At 38.2% G+C, this 22,416-nt stretch overlaps 1 protein-coding gene across 8 annotated transcripts in view; it reads right to left on the bottom strand.

Annotated features, from left to right (window-relative positions):
- The window catches only part of TANC2 (tetratricopeptide repeat, ankyrin repeat and coiled-coil containing 2), a 351,153-nt gene that overhangs the window by 86,852 nt on the left and 241,885 nt on the right, over positions 1–22,416 (bottom strand). For all 8 annotated transcript variants that reach the window (XM_061174771.1, XM_061174772.1, XM_061174774.1 and 5 more), the window contains one exon: positions 3,520–3,801. In XM_061174771.1, the coding sequence (XP_061030754.1) occupies positions 3,520–3,801 (282 nt within the window). The remainder of the gene's footprint in view (positions 1–3,519; positions 3,802–22,416) is intronic.

Raw genomic sequence — 22,416 nt, 5'->3', positions numbered from 1 at the left:
CACTGAACAGCTATTTGGGGGCATGGCAGCTGTTGGCAAATGTCAAATCCAAACAGTAACTACACTGAGACTTTCAGTGATAGGAAAATACAGTCTTGTATTAGACCGAACTTCCCTAACTACTGTACTGAGTATTATACTTGTAGTTAATGTAATAATGCCTGGATTACACAACAGGTCCATTTTCAAAAAATGTTTCTGTTCTTTGTACGTATGTGTTGGGGGGTGGGTGGTGACGGTGGTGGTAGAGATTGATGGGGGAGTCAGGTTTGGGAAGGGGTGTAGGTGGACAGCAGGATGACAGGCTAGTGCCTGCCTTGACAGCTTCTCTCTGCCTTCCCAGGGAAATGACAAGGAGGGGGTGGCTGGGGGCTGGGTGTCTGTGGGGGAAGGACAGAGCCAGGCAATGCAGTGCTGCAGGCTAGACTGCTCACATCTTCCACAGCAGCGCTGCTCAGCGTGGAGGAGTCAGGGACAGAAGAAAGAATGACACAGGATGCAGAAACGGAAGTGGGGAGCTCCAATAATCTTCCACCTATTTTCATTACTACTGCAACTGCATCACTGACTTAGGGTTGGGAAGGCCAGTGGGATCCCAAATACACCTATCAAAGCTGAATGTAAATGAAACTGTAAAAAATTAAGCCAACTCTCTCTCGATAGACATCATTCTTATTCACTAATGAAAAAAATTCTGCTACTGCCAGTAACATTTCCAGGGCCGGCTCATACAGTAACAGATCAATGCCGAAAAACAGCTTGTTCTTTATCAATCACTTATTCTTCTTTTTTTTTTCTCAAAGAAATATCTTTAAATTGGTTAAGATATATTCAGTTCATATTTGTTTACAGAAATAACAGAAATATAAAATAGAAACATACAGATCATTGATATTTTTTAAAAAGTAACATTTTTGAGTCCTAATACTTGAAAAGCTTTAACCAAAACCTTGTGAGCATAATACAAGAAAGACAAAACATTTGTCCTCAAAACTAGAAAATTTAATGAGAGAGCCAGTTCTAAAACAAACTGAGGTTAGATTTTATTATTAATCATTTGCATAACAGAAAATGAAAATTTTACAGATGTGTGTAGCTACTGGGGTAATTTCAAGAGTTGATTTTGCTTTTCAGAGTTAATATTTAAATACCAGTAAATGACATCAACCACTTATTCTTGACCATTCTTAAGTGGTTCGGTTAAGACGGCAGAGGTGGAATGTAGTTTGGACATCAAAGCTGACAACAAAAATTATTACATCAAATTACGACAAGGCAACGCTGGTTCTGTGTAATTCTGATAAATACATAGCCACATACTCGATCTCCTTTAACACCTTTTCAAGTTTTCTAAGTTAACTATCAGGCCAAATCTATAGTCTTGACCTGTGGACATTTATCACATGAATGGGGTATTTTTAGTGTTTCTCTGGAGGTAAAAGGCAACGAATGTTAGAGAATAACTTAATGAACTATCTTTAAAGGACCTCTGCTTTGGGGAGCAAATGGGCTGTTTTCTATTAACTCCTGCTCTCCCAGGCTTAGAGGGGGCACTTCCAGGAACCTTTGCTTTCAGAGAAAGCAGCTCTTCTTGCCCTTGAGCCATGATTCTACCATCTGTTATCTGCAACAGTGACTGACATATAGAGGAGTCAGAGAGACTATTACCTAGCTGGTTTTCTTTCTGACACACTCAAATAGTTAACCTCTTGGATTACTCAGATAAGAAGTAGTCTGGTGTGATATTTAAGCACTCTAACGAAAATACTGGAATAGGTATGGAAAGTTACTTTCAACCATGCAGACATCTTAGAATCACAGAATTTTAGCATAGGAATGAATCTTAAAGATCACCTAATCCCACTGACTTATTTTACAGATGACAAAAACCGAGGTCTAAAGAATTAAAGTAAAATTCTCAAGGTTACAAAGTATAGTCAGTTTGAGCGCTGGGGCCAAACTGTGGGCTCTTGATTCCCATGACATTATGCCAATCTACCTCAGAAAAACTTCATCCAGAAACTAAGCATGATACTGCTCTTAAGACATGAATTCTTCCATACCAATTCTTACCATACCCTGGCAAACGGGACTCTTGATCCAACCAGTTTTCCTTCTAGACACTAGTTCTTCTACGTGTCAGATACCCTTAAGTTTACCAGAGGCAATCTGCCTACTTAATGACATGAAACAGGAATTAATTTCAACAGGAAGCCAGGATGTTTGGAGGGTGTTCAGTGAGTTCCTGTTGAGTTCCCACAGCACCGTGCTAGACTCTGTAACTAAAACACTATGATCCCAAACAAACCATTTCTAGTGGTTGTTGTCTGGAAATCTATGGTGAGCTAGATTATTGATTTGGACTAGCAGGGCAATAGTTTCTTTTTGTTCTCTTATAACTAGCAGAAGCCAGGTAGACTGGTTCGATACATATAGTGTGTATAGGAAGAACCCCTATACATTTCTTTTTACCTCCTTTACTCAAGTGAGTTCCATCAATAAGGAGAGGGAGCACGGCAAAATGGATGACACTGGCCTCTGAAACCAGACTGCTTAGGCTCACATTCTAGTTTCACTATTTACTGGCTATGAAACCTGAGAGGCTTACTTAACCTCTCTGAGCCTTAAACCACTTATCTGTGAAAGGAAGGTAACAGGAACTACCTCACTGAAAGAGATGAGATAAGATAAGAGGGTTGGATGAAGTAATATTTGTTAAGCTCTTAGAGAGTGCCTGGTACTAAGGACCATATGAGTATTTTACAAACAAATAAACAGGATCCTGATGGCGATCATTAAGCTGCACCCTGCCTGTGATGAAAGAAGCATAAATATATATGAGATCTCAGCATCTTTTCACAAGGAAGCAGGAGAAACCCTTCAAGGACACAATGAAGTTCAAGCCCAAGCAGTGCAACACTGACATCGATCGCAAGGAAATGAAGGCCGCAAACAGATTGTGCCCGTGTGAACAGGAAGCCTGCACACAGGCTAAGCAAAGGCTGACAGTGATGGATGCAAACAAGCTCTTATAGGCAATTGCTGTAGTCATTAGCCAAAGGACAGACCAGCCAGACAGTCAGGAGGGAAGAGGCATACGTTTATTCTGAGAGAAAGGTTTTTTCAGTCACACTCAGGTGACTGTTGGATATGTGGGTTAAATGTCAATGGAGTATTACATTCTTTCCCTCAACTCTGAGTTAATGGTCCTCACATGCCAGTCAGGTTCTGCAGATCAGAAAATGAAAGGATGTAAGACTTAATACAAAGATGCCAGAAAAAATTTCAGAGCAATGAAGCATGGAGTTCTTTATTTTTAAAAAAAATTTTTTAGTGGTTTTTTTTTTTTTTAACATCTTTATTGGAGTATAATTGCTTTACAATGGTGTGTTAGTTTCTGCTTTATAACACAGTGAATCAGCTATACATTTACATATATCCCCATATCTCCTCTCTCTTGTGTCTCCCTCCCACCCTCCCTATCCCACCGCATGGAGTTCTTTAAAAAGGGATACATACGTTTGGGGGAGGCATGTGGGCTGTCTGAGGCGATCTGTCTCATCCGTGTTCCATGGCAGCTGAGGGCCACCAGTCTGGAGATGATGGCGGTTTTGCCGAACCCAATGTTTCCCACGATCACTACTCCTTGGTTCACGCTGGCATTTGAACTTTGAAGTTGAGCATCTATTTCATGGAAAACCCAATCCCGGCCAACAAACACTGACTCTGTAGTGATGCTGGGCACTTCAAAGAGCAGCGGCTTCAGGGAGATATCTGGAGGCCTATAAGGTGCAAAGCGAACTGGAAGGAACAATAAGAGAACACAGAACTTAGGCCAAACCATCAACACTGAGAGAAATGAACAAAAAAACCAGTATGGTTTAGGAGACCACTGGGAGTTAGAGTATGATGGTATTCTGGGTTATTCAGAAAATAATAAAACTCTGAATTTTGGTTCTACACAGATAAGCAATGGCACGTGAGCTAGAGCTATTTGACACTGTAGCTGGCAGAACACAAACATAGTTAAAATAGTAATAATTTACATTATAGGCAGAAAGTCAGGGTGATATTCAAAATTATTAAGCAATGGAGATGGCCCAGGCACCAGCCATCAGGATGGATGCAAAAGTAACAAAATGCAGGATCCTTAAGGCCTCCTTCTATGCCTGGGGATAACCTTCAAAATGTTGGATTGTGGGGAGATGTAGGGTTGGAGTTTCTGGGGGAGAGGCCAGGGTGTGGCAGGGAATCCGGATGGCTTACAGCATCAGTCCTGTAGAAAGCAATGTAAAGAGAACTTGTTTCTTTAAAAATACCAATAAAAACAGTAATTCCTTTAAGTTCACAATGGTAGTTTCTAAAAATCTAGTAAGTATATTAAGGGAAGCAAACCCCTAAAAGCTGTGATGGTTTAAAAGGTTTTCAATATGTTAAGCAGTCAAGGAAGCAGGAACCAAATTTTCATTTAACGTCTCTGCACCTGTAAAGCTTGTATTCATGCCAACTGAAAAAAAAAAAAAGATTTCTGGTTTACACACACGTCTTGGGGACAAATCCCTATTGCTTTTCTTGAGATTTTTTTCTGTGCTTATGTAGTTGTGAGATGTGCTAAGGGCCAACCAAGCATGAGCTCTACTTGCTCTCTAAAAACGCATAACAGATATAACCTGGTTTCAACGATCAACCTTCTAATTACACTGATGGTAAAAACAAGTCCTGCCTGACCTCCCTTATCTGAGTTAAATGCCTTCTTAACTCTTTCTTTTTTTTTTGGGCCACATCATGCAGCCTGTGGGATCTTAGTTCCCTGACCAAGGACCGAACCCGGGCCCCCAGCAGTGAAAGCCCGGAATCCTAACCACTGGACCACCAGGGAATTCCCTTCTTAACTGTTTCAAGAGTAGTTCTAGATGTATCATTTTTTTTCCATTTTATTATTTATTTTTTAAAAGTTCATTTTCTGTATCATTAACCTTAGCACAGTACCTTGACACACAGTAGATGCTAAATAAATGCTTACTGAAAGAATTAATTAAAAACAAGGTATTACACTCTCACCCCATTTTATATTTTGAAGAATAAAGTCCAGTGGTGGGAAGGGAACGAGGACAGGAGAAAGGGAAATCATAAAGGGGGAAATTAGATCTATTAATACTGCTTATATTACTCTAGAACATACTTAAACCACTTATACATCATAAATTGGGATCTGGAGATGGCAGCTTACTTGAGAAAACACAAACAAGCACACTTCATGTAAACACTCATTTAAAACTGTCTGAAAGCCATTAGGATGATAGCTGACCATTTTCAAAAAGGTAACAATTCCAAAAGTAGCACAAAAATTAAAAATATAAAGCCAAACTCTAATAATAGAAGCAAATTGTTTCCTATGTAAGTTTTAAAATGTCCCAAATTTTCACTAAAAAAAAAAAAAAAAAAAAAGGCTGTGGAGATACACCTACATGGTTACTTATAATTTCCTGATTCACATCTCTTTATCAAAACATACTCTTTTAAAGTACATATATAATTACAGAATTAAGTGAAAAATTAGACTTTAACTTGCTAAAAATATTCTTAATTCTAGTGCCTTAGCTAAATAGATTCTATTTTATTTTTTTTAAACATTATTTTGAGCTATAACTCACATGCCATAAAATTCACCCTTTTAAAGCATACAATTTGGTGATTTTTAGTATATTCACAAAGTTGCAAATATCACTATTTAATTCCTGAACATTTTCATCATTGCCCCCCAAAAAACCACATACCCATTAGCTGTCACGCTCTAGTCCCCGTTTCCCCCAGCCCCTGGCAACCAGAGAATTTCTGTCTTTACAGATTTGCCTATTCGAGACAGTTCACATATATATTATCATATGACATGTGGCCTTTTGTGTCTGGCTTCTTTCACTTAGCATGTTTTTGAGGTTCATCCAAGTTGTAGCATGTATCAGTACTTCATCCTTTTTATTGCTGAACAATATTCCATTATACGGATATAACACATTTTGTTTATCCCATTTATCAGCTGAGAAAAATTTGGGTTGTTTCCACTTTTTGTCTATTATGAATCATGCTACTATGAACATTCATGTACAAGTTTTTATTCTTCTTTTTCTTTTTAAAAATTAATTACTAATTTTTTTAAACATCTTTATTGGAGTATAAGTGCTTTACAATGGTGTGTTAGTTTCTGCTATAAAGCAAAGTGAATCACCTATACATATACATATATCCCCATATCTCCTCCCTCTTGCGTCTCCCTCCCATCCTCCCTATCCCACCCCTCTAGGGGGTCACAAAGCACCGAGCTGATCTCCCTGTGCTATGCGGCTGCTTCCCACTAGCTATCTATTTCACATTTGGTAGGGTATATAAGTCCATGCCACTCTCTCACTTCGTCCCAGCTTACCCTTCCCCCTCCCCACGTCCTCAAGTCCATTCTCTATGTCTGCGTCTTTATTCCTGTCTTGCCCCTAGGTTCTTCAGAACCATTTATTTTTTTTAGATTCCATATATATGTGTTAGCATATGGTATTTGTTTTTCTCTTTTTGACTTACTTCACTCTGTATGACAGACTCTAGGTCCATCCACCTCACTACAAATAACTCAATTTTGTTTCTTTTTATGGCTGAGTAATATTCCATTGTATATATGTGTCACATCTTCTTTATCCATTCATCTGTTGATGGACACTTAGGTTGCTTCCATGTCCTGGCTATTGTAAATAGTGCTGCAGTGAACATTGTGGTACATGACTCTTTTTGAATTATGGTTTTCTCAGGGTATATGCCCAGTAGTGGGATTGCTGGGTCGTATGGTAGTTCTATTTTTAGTTTTATAAGGAACCTCCATACTGCTCTCCATAGTGGCTGTTATCAATTTACATTCCCACCAACAGTGCAAGAGGGTTCCCTTTTCTCCACACCCTCTCCAGCATTTATTGTGTGTAGATTTTTTTAAAAAATTTATTTATTTATTTATTTATGGCTGTGTTGGGTCTTTGTTTGTGTGAGGGCTTTCTCTAGTTGTGGCAAGTGGGGGCCACTCTTCATCACGGTGCACGGGCCTCTCACTATCGTGGCCTCTCTTGTTGCAGAGCACAGGCTCCAGACGTGCAGGCTCAGTAGTTGTGGCTCACGGGCCCAGTTGCTCCGCGGCATGTGGGGTCTTCCCAGACCAGGACTCGAACCCGTGTCCCCTGCATTGGCAGGAAGATTCTCAACCACTGCGCCACCAGGGAAGCCCTGTTTGTAGATTTTTTGATGATGGCTATTCTGACAAGTGTGAGATGATACCTCATTGTAGTTTTGATTTGCATTTCTCTAATGATTAGTGATGTTGAGCATCCTTTCATGTGTTTGTTGGCAACCTGTATATCTTCTTTGGAGAGATGTCTATTTAGGTCTTCTGCCCATTTTTGGATTGGGTTATTTGTTTTTTGGATATTGAGCTGCATGAGCTGTTTGTATATTTTGGAGATTAATCCTTTGTCAGCTGCTTCATTTGCAAATACTTTCTCCCATTCTAAGGGTTGCCTTTTCGTCTTGTTTATGGTTTCCTTTGCTGTGCAAAAGCTTTTAAGTTTCATAAGGTCTCATTTGTTTATTGTTTTTATTTCCATTTCTCTAGCAGGTGGGTCAAAAAGGATCTTGCTGTGATTTATGTCATAGAGTGTTCTGCCTATGTTTTCCTCTAAGAGTTTTATAGTGTCTGACTTTACATTTAGGTCTTTAGTCCATTCTGAGTTTATTGTTGTATACAGTGTTAGGGAGTGTTCTAATTTCATTCTTTTACATGTAGCTGTCCAGTTTTCCAAGCATCACCTACTGAAGAGGCTGTCTTTTCTCCATTGTATATTCTTGCCTCCTTTATCAAAGATAAGGTGACCATATGTGCGTGGGTTTATCTCTGGGCTGTCTATCCTGTTCCATTGATCTATATTTCTGTTTTTGTGCCAGTACTATACTGTCTTGCTGACTGTAGCTTTGTAGTATAGTCTGAAGTCACGGAGCCTGATTCCTCCAGATCCGTTTTTCTTTCTTAAGATTGCTTTGGCTATTCGGGGTCTTTTGTGTTTCCATACAAATTGTGATTTTTTTTGTTCTAGTTCTGTGAAAAATGCCATTGGTAGTTTGATAGGGATGGTACTGAATCTGTAGATTGCTTTGGGTAGTATAGTCATTTTCACAGCATTGATTCTTCCAATCCAAGAACATGGTATATCTCTCCATCTGTTTGTATCGCCTTTAATGTCCTTCATCAGTGTCTTATAGTTTTCTGCATACAGGTCTTTTGTCTCCTTAGGTAGGATTATTCCTAGATATTTTATTCTTCTTGTTGCAATAGTAAATGGGAGTGTTTCCTTAATTTCTCTTTCAGATTTTTCATCATTAGTGTATAGGAATGCAAGAGATTTCTGTGCATTAATTTTGTATCCTGCTACTCTACCAAATTCACTGATTAGCTCTAGTAGTTTTCTGGTAGCATCTTTAGGATTCCCTATGTATAGTATATCATGTCATCTGCAAACAGTGACAGTTTTACTTCTTTTCCGATTTGGATTCCTTTTATTTCTTTTTCGTCTCTGATTGCTGTGGCTAAAACTTCCAAAACTAGGCTGAATAGTAGTGGTGAGAGTGGGAAACCTTGTCTTGTTCCTGATCTTAGTGGAAATGGTTTCAGTTTTTCACCATTGAGGACGATGCTGGCTGTGGGTTTGTCATATATGGGCTTTATTATGTTGAGGTAAGTTCCCTCTAGGCCTACTTTCTGGAGGGTTTTTATCATAAATGGGTGTTGAATTTTGTCGAACGCTTTTTCTGCATCTATTCACATGATCATATGGTTTTCATCCTTCAATTTGTTAATATGGTGTATCACATTGATTTGCATATATCGAAGAATCTTTGCATTCCTGGGATAAACCCCATTTGATCATGGTGTATGATCCTTTTAATGTGCTGTTGGATTCTGTTTGCTAGTATTTTGTTGAGGATTTTTGCATCTATGTTCATCAGTGATACTGCAGTGTAGTTTTCTTTTTTTGTGTCATCTTTGTCTAGTTTTGGTATCATGGTGATGGTGGCCTCGTAGAATGAGTTTGGGAGTGTTCCTCCCTCTGCTATATTTTGGAAGAGTTTGAGAAGGATAGGTGTTAGCTCTTCTCTAAATGTTTGATAGAATTCACCTGTGAAGCCATCTGGTTCTGGGCTTTGGTTTGTTGGAAGATTTTTAATCACAGTTTCAATTTCGCTGCTTGTGATTGGTCTGTTTATATTTTCTATTTCTTCCTGGTTCAGTCTCGGAAGGTTGTGCTTTTCTACGAATTTGTCCATTTCTTCCAGGTTGTCCATTTTATTGGCATACAGTTGCTTGTAGTAATCTCTCATGATCCTTTGTATTTCTGCAGTGGCAGTTGTTATGTCTCCTTTTTCACTTCTAATTCTATTGATCTGAGTCTTTTCCCTTTTTTTCTTGATGAGTTTAGCTAATGGTTTATCAATTTTGTTTATCTTCTCAAAGAACCAGCTTTTAGTTTATTGATCTTTGCTATCATTTCATTTCTTTTTCATTTATTTCTGATCTGATCTTTATGATTTCTTTCCTCCTGCTAACTTTGGGTTTTTTTTTGTTCTTCATTCTCTCATTGCTTTAGGTGTAAGGTTAGGTTATTTGAGATGTTTCTTGAGGTAGGATTGTATTGCTATAAACTTCCTTCCTAGAACTGCTTTTGCTGCATCCCACAGGTTTTGGATCATCGTGTTTTTGTTGTCATTTGTCTCTAGGTATTTTTTGATTTCCTCTTTGATTTCTTCAGTGATCTCTTGGTTATTTAGTAGTTTATTGTTTAGCCTCCATGTGTTTGTATTTTTTACAGCTTTTTTCCTGCAATTGATATCTAGTCTTACAGTGTTGTGGTCAGAAAAGATACTTGATACAATTTCAAATTTCTTAAATTTACCAAGGCTTGATTTGTGACCCAAGATATGATCTATCCTGGAGAATAGTCCATGAGCACTTGAGAAGTGTATTCTGTTGGTTTTGGATGGAATGTCCTCTAAATATCAGTTAAGTCTATCTTGTTGAATGTGTCATTTAAAGGTTGTGTTTCCTTATTTATTTTCATTTTGGATGATCTGTCCATTGGTGAAAGTGGGGTGTTAAAGTCCCCTACTATTACTGTGTTACTGTCGATTTCCCCTTTTATGGCTGTTAGCATTTACCTTGTGTACTGAGGTGCTCCTATGTTGGGTGCATAAATATTTACAATTGTTATATCTTCTTTTTGGAGTGATCCCTTGATCATTATGTAGTGTCCTTCTTTGTCTCTTGTAATAGTTTTTATTTTAAAGTCTATTTTGTCTGATGTGAGAATTGCCACTCAAGCTTTCTTTTGATTTCCATTTGTATGGAATATCTTTTTCCATCCCCTCACTTTCAGTCTGTATGTGTCCCTAGGTCTGAAGTGGGTCTCCTGTAGACAACATATATATGGGTCTTGTTTTTGTATCCATTCAGCCAGTCTATGTCTTTTGGTTGAAGCATTTAATCCATTTACATTTAAGGTAATTATTGATATGTTTGTTCCTATTACCATTTTCTTAATTGTTTTTGGTTTGTTATTGTAGGTCTTTTCCTTCTCTTGTGTTTCCTGCCTAGAGAAGTTCCTTTAGCATTTGTTGTAAAGCTGGTTTGGTGGTGCAGAATTCTCTTAGCTTTTGCTTGTCTGTAAAGGTTTTAATTTCTCTGTCGAATCTGAATAAGATCCTTGTTGGGTTGAGTAATCTTGTACTTTTTTCCCTTTCATCACTTTAAATATGTCCTGCCACTCCCTTCTGGCTTGCAGAGTTTCTGCTGAAAGATCAGCTGTTAACCTTATGGGGATTCCCTTGTATGTTATTTATTGCTTTTTCCTTGCTGCTTTTAATATTTTTTCTTTGTATTTACTTTTTGATAGTTTGATTAGTATGTGTCTTGGCATGTTTCTCCTTGGATTTATCCTGTATGGGACTCTCTGCACTTCTGGACTTGATTGTCTATTTCCTTTCCCATATTAGGGAAGTTTTCAACTATAATCTCTTCAAATATTTTCTCGGTCCCTCTGGGACCCTACAATTCGAATGTTGGTGCGTTTAATGTTGTCCCAGAGGTCTCTGAGACTATCCTCAATTCTTTTTATCCTTTTTTCTTTATTCTGCTCTGCAGTAGTTATTTCCCCTATTTTGTCTTCCAGGTCACTTATCCATTCTTCTGCCTCAGTTATTCTGCTATTGATTCCTTCTCAAGAATTTTAAATTTCATTTATTGTGTTGTTCATCATTGTTTGTTTGCTCTTTAGTTCTTCTCGGTCCTTGTTAAATGTTTCTTGTATTTTCTCCATTCTATTTCCAAGATTTTGGATCATCTTTACTATCATTAATCTGAATTCTTTTTCAGGTAGACTGCCTATTTCCTTTGTTTGACCTGGTGGGTTTTTACCTTTCTCTTTCATCTGCTGCATATTTCTCTGTCTTCTCATTTTGCTTAACTTACTGTGTTTGGGGTCTCCTTTTCACAGGCTGCAGGTTCGTAGTTCCCGTTGTTTTTGGTGTCTGCCCCCTGTGGGTAAGGTTGGTTCAGTGGGTTGTGTAGGCTTCCTGGTGGAGTGGACTAGTGCTGTGTTCTGGTGGGTAAGGCTGGATCTTGTCTTTCTGGTGGGCAGGTCCACGTCTGGTGGTGTGTTTTGGGGTATCTGTGAACTTATTATGATTTTAGGCAGCCTCTCTGCTAATGGGTGGGGTTGTGTTCCTGTCTTGCTAGTTGTTTGGTATAGGGTGTCCAGTACTGTAGCTTGCTGGTCGTTGTGTGGAGCTGGGTCTTAGCACTGAGATCGAGGTCTCTGGGAGAGCTCTTGCCGATTGATATTACGAGGGGCCCGGAGGCTTCTGGTGGAGCAATGTCCTGAACCCAGCTTTCCAACCTCAGAGGCTCCGGCCCGACACCCGGCTGGAGTACCAAGACCCAGTCAGCCACACGGCTTTTAGGAAGTCTGAGGTCTTCTGCCAGCGTTCAGTAGGTGTTCTGTAAGAGTTGTTCCACATGTAGATGTATTTTTGATGTATCTGTGGGGAGGAAGGTGATCTCCATGTCTTACTCCTCCGCCATCTTGAAGGTCCTCCCATGTACAAGTTTTTATGTACATAGGTTTTCAGTTCTCTTGGGTATATGTCTAGGAGTGGTACTGCTGGGTCATATGGAAACTCTATGTTTCAGCTTTTTGAGAAACCGCCAAACTGTTCTATTTTACTTTTGCTATTTTTTTTTACATGGAAGTAATACATACTCACTACAGAAAATTTAGGAATAGCAGATAAACAAAATAATAATTTTACTCCCACTGGCTAGAGAGAAACACAATTCACTTTAAAAAAAATTAATTTACTTATTTAAAATAAATTATTTTAATTAATTTATTTTATTTTATTTATTTTATTTTTGGCTGTGTTGGGTCTTCGTTGCTGCATGGAGGCTTTCTCTGGTTGTGGCGAGCGGGGGCTACTCTTCGTTGTGGTGTGCAGGCTTCTCATTGTGGTGGCTTCTCTTGTTGGGAGCATGAGCGCTATGTGTGTGGGCTTCAGTAATCGTGGCACATGGGTTCAGCAGTTGTGGCACGTGGGCTCAGTAGTTGTGGCTCGTGGGCTCTAGAGTGCAGGCTCAGTAGTTGTGACGCACAGGCTTAGTTGCTCTGCGGCATGTAGGATCTTCCTGGACCAGGGCTCAAACCCGTGTCTCCTGAATTGGCAGGCGGATTCTTAACTACTGCGCCACCACGGAAGCCCCGCACAATTCACTTTTTTTTTCCCCGAGTTTTGTCTGTATTATATATACTTATTTTCAAGACAAAAATCATACTATAGATACTGTTTCATAATCTGCTTTTCTTGCTTGGCTTAGCAATTCTAGAGTTCTGAAAAACTCTAGAGTTCTGTCAGACTTGCTTCAGTGGAGGGACTGATTCTTGGAGCTCCTTACTCCATTTTCCATAATGTCACTTGACAGTAGGGGGCTGCTAACCATGCAGGGGGATTCCCGGGTATCTGAGTGCCCTTCGTGGGCAGACACTCAGACAAACATGCTGAGCTCTGGCTGAGCAGTCACAGGACTCACAGCGAGGAAGGAGAAAACAGATCAATTGGTTTGAGATAAGTGTAATTAGGCCTAGAGAGATCTAAGGTCACACAGCTGGTTTCAGAACTAGAATCAAAACCTAATTTTGACTCCAAAATTCAGTTTTTTTTCTATTATTTTATGTTGCTGCTCTATAGGATGTCACTATTAAGTCTGAAATCTGGTCACGAGTTATACCACTGATGACCAGAATTGAGTAGACTTAGCTGACTGGCTAGGCTAGCTTCTTTCTCCTTCACTTCTCCTGTGTTCCCCTTTAGGAACTGCATGCTTGACCTTTCCACAGAGGGAAGAGCTTCTGAGACACTCAGTTGCTTTCTAAACTAACAGACCTATCTCTTCAGGTCCAAGATTACTTAACATTTTGCATCAAAAGGGGGTTTCATGAATATGACCGGTGCCAATTTATAATATGGGATAAGTATAGATTCAACTTAAATGCTGAAGTTTTTGAGAAAAACTCTATTAAGATAACTTGTTCTCATGTTGATGTAATCTCTCATCATATTTTATTCTACTGAGAAAGCTTTGACATTTTAAAAAGTTATTTTAAAATTTTTCTAAAAATGTAATCAATTTACAAAAGCCTCAAGGGAAGAACAGACAAAATTAGCCCAGCACCATATGGTAAAACAACTGTAGACACCAAGAACAGCCTAGAAATAATTTCTGTACCTCAGAATCTAAGGCTTTTGTCAGATCAATATGATAAAAGAAAGCCATACTTCCTATGTACCAACAATAAATTTAGGGCATATGAACAAGAAGGCACTTTGGCCTGCACTGTGAAACATGGAGGTAATGAATACCCTCTGTGGAGTTCATATTCCTAAATAAATGTTTCTTTGTTTAGGATATCCACTGGCTTCCAAGAGATTTTCTAAGGCAGAAACCACCAAAATAATCCAGTGAGAAATGACCACTGCAACTATAGCTGAGCCAAGGGAAAAAGATGAGCTAATCCATACATTTAGTAACAGATGTGGTCTCCTTACCCCTGGCACCCAAGAAGTGGCAGTCCCAGGGTGGCAAGAGAGCAGGAACACCATCCCATCCTTCTCAAAATATTCCCAAGTATACTGACATCTGGAATTTACTTTGAAATTTGTAAAAAATGATGCGTGGTTAAAGAGATGGGCAGATAGATATGTGATAAAAATAATAAAATATTAATGATATAATCAAGGCAAGTAAATGAGGGTTTACTGTAAAATTGTCCTTTTTTGGGGTATATCCAAAAATTTTCCTAATAAAATGTTGAAGGAAAATACACAAAGAGGAAAAACATTCCAACAGGGTATACAAATAAGACAAGCTTTGGAAGGTAGTTTTTTAAAGAAATTTAATAACCACTCAAGTCTCAGATCCGTGTGTGCATCTCTTCAATGCAAATTAGGCTTGTGACAGACAAATGAATGCTCTCTAGGAAACAGTCTCTGTGAGACCATCAATACAAATAATTATATATCTGGGCTTATAGAGAAAACTGACCTTTCTTTAACTACGGCAAAGAGTAAACATTTAAAAAACAAACAAAAGTGCATTAAGGCTAACAGACCAGCTTGTCCAAATGCAAATATAAACAGCTGCAGCAAGAGGAAAAGGGGAAGGGGAAGTGGGGGCAAAAGAGCTCTAACTGGATTTAGACTAAAGCATATTTACTCATGAATCATCTTAAAAGAAGTCAGTCACAGGACTGGCCGAAGAAAGGGTGTGTGTAATACAGACAAAGGTCTGGTGCAAACAGGAGCAGAGTTGTATTTCCTCACATTCTTCCATTATGGCTGTACAGTCTAGCCTGGAAGCACCTCTGTTCCTCAGAACAAAAGATAATTTCAGGCTTATTCTTAGGGTTCAGGCCATGCATGCTATTCCTTACACAGAGCGGAGGAAAAAAACGTACTTCAGACAAAACCTGATATCACTTTAGTGCCAAACATAAGTCAAAAAACATGCTTATTTTTTTCTCAAGTATATTTATTAAACCAAGGCAGGGCCCATTTGTCTACTGAGTTTCTAGAAGACTCATTCTTCCATTTACAAGGTCAAATCTCTTTAGGATCTGTTCCTTATTTATGGCACTCAGGAATAGGACTACAGTCGGCAGGTACTCCTACCCCAGGAAATGAGTTTTGGAAGAATGTAAAGCAATTTGAAGCAGGTCCTAAAAAACAATCTAAAGATAATAGCTTGAGAAATGTTCATTCCAGATAACTTCTGTTTAAAAAAGAAAGATTAAATAAGCAGAGTCACTTTTTGGGTGAGCAGGGAAACATAGAGCAGGGTGGGTAAAACTGTGGACTCAGAGCCAGGATGCTTCAGCTTGTATCCAGTCTCTGTTACTTACGAGCTGTGCGACCTTAGGATAGTTACTTATGTTCTTGGTATCTCAGTTTTCCTTATCTTTTAAACAGGGATAACCATGACACGTGAGGATTAAAATGAGCTAATACATGTAGTGTGCCTAGGACAGAGTCTGCTGGTTAACTCTGGTAGCTGCTACTACTATCCACACGATCAAGCCAAAAAAGAAGCCAGTGTAACCTAATCACCTTCCTCCCACACACGTTTATTTAAAACAAACATAATGAAAAGGATACTGAGAACATACTGGCTCTCTTGGAGCCCTCATCCCTTTGAGTTTCTGACTTATGTCCCTTCTCCCTTTCACCCCCAACCCCTGCAACATTTTGAAAGGGCCATGCTTGCTATCTTCACTTCCACAGCAGTAACTCATCCTAGCCTGGCTTCCTCCCATGTTACTCTGTTGAAATTGTTTTAGGTAATGACACTGAAGACTTTCTAACTTTTAAGTCCAATGAATTATTTTCAGTCTTTATACTTAACCATGCTTTAGTATTTAACACTTCTAATGAATCCCCACTTTTTGAAATACATTCCCTTCTTGGGCTTTACATAATAACACTTTCTTCTAGTTCTTTTTTGGTCCTCTCTTCCTGATATATCTTTAATGATTCCTCCTGTTCTGCCCATCCCTAAAATATTGCCAATCTTAGGTTCTATATTTTATTATTTTTTTCTTCTTCATGATCTCCCTGGGTAATCTCAAAGGAACAGACTAATGGCTTTTATAACCATCTAAGTGGTGATGGTTTACATTTCTGTTCCAGATCCCATTCCTAAACTCCTGTATAGCTTTTCCAGCAATTTACAAGAGTTATCTATGTGGATTTCCAATAGATATCTCAAACTTAAAATGTTTAGAACTAAAGTTATTTTCTCACTCACCTTAACCTAGTCTTTATTTTCCATTCATTATCTCAGTTAATGAAATATCATCATCTGCCTGGTCTCCCAAGATAGAAACTTGGGACTCACCAGGATTTCTTCTTTCTTGACCTTTACATCTAATTTGTCACAGGTCCTGTCAATTATTCTTGAGGAATATCTCCCAGATATAATTCCTGTTTTCTTTTCCCATTCCACTGTTACTTATAATGATATAACCTTGGAGGTGTTGCCAGATTACTCTAAGCCTCAGTTCTGTTATCTGTAAAATGAGGATAATAAGAACATCTATCTCATAAGGCTAAACAAGAACATGTACATTAAGTTCTTAGTTCAGAACCTAGTTAATCCTCAATGAATGACAGTCATATAGTTCAGATTCTCAACATCTCTTGCTTTTTACCATGTACTTAAACAAGCTTTTAATGAATAACTTTGCATTCCACACATCCCTCCTGTATACAGTCATCAATGATATGTATATGATATAATCATGTCAGCCCCTACACTTCTACCCTCATATCTCATCAACTTACCCTACCACAATCACCCAACCTAGTAAGTCCTTATTAACTAGGACAGTTCTTGTCACAGAGTATGTACATTTAATAACGTTTAATAAATGAATTAGTGAATGAAAACAGTGAATATGAATTTTCCATTCTTAACTGCAGGGAAATGTTTATAGACTTGGCTTTGGTAGGACAGCAGGGCTACAGGAAGACAGTTATAGGATGCAAACCAAGGTCTTTGAAAATCACTTGAACCATACTATGATAATAAAAAGAAATGAATCATTTGTTTGACACCTTTCAGGGATAAATTCTGATTTAAAGGCTACTGTCATAAACAAGAGGGCCATTAAGTAACAAGACATTCAGGGAAGAAAAACTGTTATTTTCGAAGCTCTGTACACATCACAGGCAAGGCCTGGAGGCTGGCCAAGACACAAACAATCATATTCCTACAGGAAGCGGGGGGAAGGGAGAAAATGTGCCTTAGAGCTAGTGTCCAGAGAGGACAGGATATATTTTTTTAAAGACTAGTGTTCCTTTCTTTGAGAAAAGTTACTGAGAAGGCTGAAGTCACACACATCCACTTAGTAACTAAAGTCTTGCTAATGTGACGTGGGATTTATTCTGTGCAAATAATAACCATATTTTTCTTCATTATTATAGGTAAATATGTATTTTAGCTTACAGAAAACCCAATTCTAACTCTCAAGCCAGTCATTTTCTAAGGAGAGATGGGTTGATGCTCTGGTTCATTTCATCTATAATTTTCTTTTTAAAAATCTGACATGAATTTCCACTTCTGGCGAAGGAGAAACAAGGACTAGATTTGCCCTCCCACCTAAAACAACTCTAAAACAAACATATAAAGCTCTAGACAAAGTATATGAAATGATGGTTTTCAAGACACTAGACACAGGCAATGAAAAATAGTAATCCCTGAGAGATGAAAAACAAATGAGGTAAACCCTATGCCCACTCACAACATTGAGAAAATTTTCAGACCACTATGTAGGGAGGGAGAGCCCAGTCAGATTCTGGCAGACTCCCTTAGTTGAGTAGACCAAGCTGAGAATCCAGGGAGACCAAGGCAGCCACTGTTCAAAGAACAGAGTACTGGAAAGGAGAGAGCTGTACAGAAATAATTCTGGAGACCTGTGGAGAGTAACCCTTGAGTAATCAGCAGGGTAGTGATTAGCACAAGTATGAGGATTGGAGACAAGAGTATCTGCAGCTTACATAGGGCCAGGAATAGTGCCTGTTCCTACCAGCCAAAATGGAAAACCTCACAATGCACAGGACATTGGATAAATCCAGGAAGACCCTGACTCAGTAGTATAGAATAATGAGACCTGTAAATATTGTTCTGGTTCTACTCAACAAATTTTAAAGGCAAGACCCAAAATTGATCATACTGTTTCCAAATAACTAAGTCACATTCCAGAAAAAAGCTGAAGAATATTTATAGGAATACAAAAATATCCAACACCCAATAAGGTAAAATTCACAATGTCTGGCATCCAAATGAAGATTATCAGGCATGCAAAAAGAAGCAGGAAAATATGAGCCATAATTAGGAGAAAAACCAATCAACTGAAACTGACCCAGAACTGACACAGATGTTAGAATTAGCAGAGAAAAGTATTAAAACCATGACTATATTCTATCTGTTCAAAAGGGACATGGAAGATACAAAAGACCCAAATTGCACTTCTACAGAAAAAAACATCAGAAATGAAAAATACACGAGATGGGATTTGTGACAAATTTGACATTACAAAAGAAAAGATGAGTAACCTTGAAGACACAGTAATAAAAACTATGCAAAGTTAAAGACACAGAGAAAAAAGAGATAAAAATTTAAAAATTATTAAAAAAAATAAAAAGAGCATCTGTGAACTGTGGGACAACTCCAAGTGGTTAAATATAGGTGTAACTGGAGTCCTTGAAGGTGGAGGACAAAAAAAATATTTAAATAAATAATGGCTATGAAATTTCCAAATATGTCAAAAGCTATAAACTTACTGATCCAGGAAACTCCATGAGCCCCAAGTGCAAGACACATGAAGAAAATGACACCAAGGCACATCACAGTCAAATTGCTCAAAACCAGTGATAAAGAGAAAAAAAAAGCAGCCACAGAATAAAAAGACACATTAAGTACAGAGGAACAAAGATAAGGATGACAGCAGATTTCTTGTCAAAAACAATGCAAATGAGAAGGTAGTAGACCTAAAGCTTTAAATTATGAGAAGAAAAAAACATGTCAATCTGGAATTCTATACCCACCGAAAATATCTTTCAAAAATAACGAAGAGGGGCTTCCCTGGTGGCACAGTAGTTGAGAATCTGCCTGCCAATGAAGGGGACACGGGTTCGAGCCCTGGTCTGGGAAGATCCCACATGCCGCGGAGCAACTAGGCCCGTGAGCCACAATTACTGAGCCTGCGCGTCTGGAGCCTGTGCTCCGCAACAAGAGAGGCCATAATGAGAGGCCCGCGCACCGCGATGAAGAGTGGCCCCCACTTGCCACAACTAGAGAAAGCCCTCGCACAGAAATGAAGACCCAACACAGCCATAAATAAATAAATAAATAAATAAATAAATTAAACTATTAAAAAAAACGATGAAATAAAGATTTTCAGACATATAAAAGCTGAAAAAAATTATTAGTTACCAGCAGACCCACAATATAAGAAATGTTAAAAGAAGTCCTTCAGGCAGAAGAAAAATGACACCAGATAGAAAAATACGACGAAAGAAATGAAGAGCACCAGAAATGGGAACTATGTGGATTAACATATAAGATTTTTTTCACAACTCTTTAAAAGATAACTGACTTTTATATGGTGGGGTTTATAACATTTAGATAAATAAACTGTCTCACAACAATAACATAAAGGCTCAGAGGAGAGAAACAGAAATATACTCCTGTGCAGAAAAGAGTTAACATAACAGGCCTAAGACTACTAACCCTTAGAAAGCCTGCTTACAAGATTGGCCCTTACTGAAGTTTGGGAACGTAGATTTCAAGAGGATTCACACCACTCCAAGAACTAAGAAGAATGGCTCACTGTGCCTAATTTGTTTGTACAAACAATATTGTTTATGCTGAATACTTGCTTTTCTTCTGGAAGCCTGGAATTTTGGTTTTTTTTTTAGGCAAGGAGGTCTATGTGACCAGACTCCCATAAAAATCTTGGGCACTGAATCTCTAATGAGCTCTCCTGGTAAATGTTTCACACAGGTCACAACTTATTGCTGGAGGAATTAAGTGCATGTTGCGTGACTTCACTGAGAGAGAATACTTGGAAGCTTGTGTCCGCTTTCCTCTGGACTTTCACCCATGTACCTTTCCCTTTGCTGATTTTGTTTTGTATTATTCTACTGTAATAAAGCATAGCTATGGGAATGACTATATGCTGAGTACTGTGAGTCCTCCTAGTGAATCAGTGAACCTGAGGGACACCCCAGACACAAGTATTATAAAGGCCTTGAAAAATTTACCAAGATAGACCATATTTTGGCTCATGAAAAATTCTGGATAAATTTAAAAGAATTCATGCTCTTCAAAGTGTGTTCTTTGACCATAACAGAACTAAGTTAGGAATCAACAGCAGAAATATATCTGGAAATTCCCCAGAAATATCCACAAGATGAAGAAGAAATCAAAAAGCAAATTAGTATTTTGAACTGGATGAAAGTGAAAATACAAAATCTGTGAAATACAGCTAAAGCAGTACTTAACAGGGAAATTTATAGCATTAAAATGCCTATATTAGAATAGAAGAAAGGTCTATATCAATGACCTCACCGCTTACCTTAGCAAATTAGTAAATAAAGAAAAAAATCCCAAAGCAAGCAGAAGAAAGGAAATAATAAAAATCAGAGTGGAAATAAAAAAGTAAACAGAAAAACAATAGAAAAATTAATGAAGGGACTTCCCTGGTGGCGCAGTGGTTGAGAGTCTGCCTGCCAGTGCAGGGGATGCGGGCTCGAGCCCTGGTCTGGGAGGATCCCGCATGCCGCGGAGCGGCTGGGCCCGTGAGCCACAATTGCTGAGCCTGCGCGTCTGGAGCCTGTGCTCTGCAGCAGGAGGGGCCGCGATGGTGAGAGGCCCGTGCACCGCGATGAGGAGTGGCCCCCGCTCGCCGCAACTAGAGAGGGCCCTCGCGCAGAAACGAAGACCCAGCACAGCCATAAATAAATAAATAGCCATAAAAAAAAATTAATGAAAATAAAAGATTTAATAAGCTCAATAAAATTGATAAATCTCTAAGCAGACTAATAAGGAAAGAAAGAGAAGACATATCAATAAGGATAGAATCAAGAATGAGGGGTAACATGACTACAGATTAAAAGGGTAAGGGATACTATGAACAATTTTACACCAATAAATTCAACAGGTTATATAAAACGGACAAATTTCTTGAAAGACACAAACTAATGAAGCCCACTAAAAAACCCCACACATGACCTGAATAGCCTATATCTACTAAAGTAATTGAATTGATAGTTAAAACCTTCCCATAATTAAAACTGCAGACCCTGATGGCTTCATGAGCAAATTCTACCAATCATTTAAGGAAGAAATAATATCTATTTTACACAAACTCTTTATAAAACTAAAGAGGAGAGAATACTTTCTCATTACTGTGGTATTAAAACCAGACAAAGACATTGCAAGAAAACTACAACCCAATATATCTCATGAACACAGATGCAAAAAAATATACAAAATTATAGTAAATTGAAGCCAATATAAAAAAATACATCATGATCAAGTGGATTTTATACTAGGAATTCAAAGTTGGCTTAACATTTGAAAAATCAATGGAATTCATCATATTAACAAAGCAAAAAAGAAAACCATATGATTATTTCCACAGATATAGAAAAACCACTTGACAAAATCCAACATAAACTCCTGATTAAAAAAAAAAAATCAAACAACTCTTACAAACTAACAATAGTAGGGGAACAACCTCAACCTGATAAAGTGCATCTACTGAAAACCTATCACTAATGTACCTCATGGTGAAAGACTGAATGCTTTCTCTCAAAGATCAGAATAAGGTTAAGGATTTCTGCTCTCTTCGCTTCTATTCAACAATGTACTAGTTCTAGTCAGAGTCACAAGATAAGAAAAAGAAAAAGGAAGAAGTAAAACTATATTTGCAGACTATATGATTATCTTAATGTAGAAAATCCTATGGAATCTATAAAAAAGTCATTAGAAATAATAAATGAGTTTAGCAAGGTTTCAGGATATAGGAGCAATATACAAAAATCAATAGTACTTCTATGTAATTGTTCACTAGCAATGAACAATTAGAAATTGAAACAAAAAGCAATACTATTTATAATAGCATAAGAAATATGAAATACTGAAGGATAAATATGACAAAATATTTTCAACCTCTGTACATCTACAAAACATTGCTGAGAGAAGTTAAGGAAGACCTAAATGAATGG

The sequence above is a fragment of the Eubalaena glacialis genome, chromosome 19 (assembly GCF_028564815.1).
Source record: "Eubalaena glacialis isolate mEubGla1 chromosome 19, mEubGla1.1.hap2.+ XY, whole genome shotgun sequence".
Taxonomy (NCBI): Eukaryota; Metazoa; Chordata; class Mammalia; order Artiodactyla; family Balaenidae; genus Eubalaena; species Eubalaena glacialis.
This window is presented reverse-complemented; position numbering and strand designations above follow the sequence as displayed.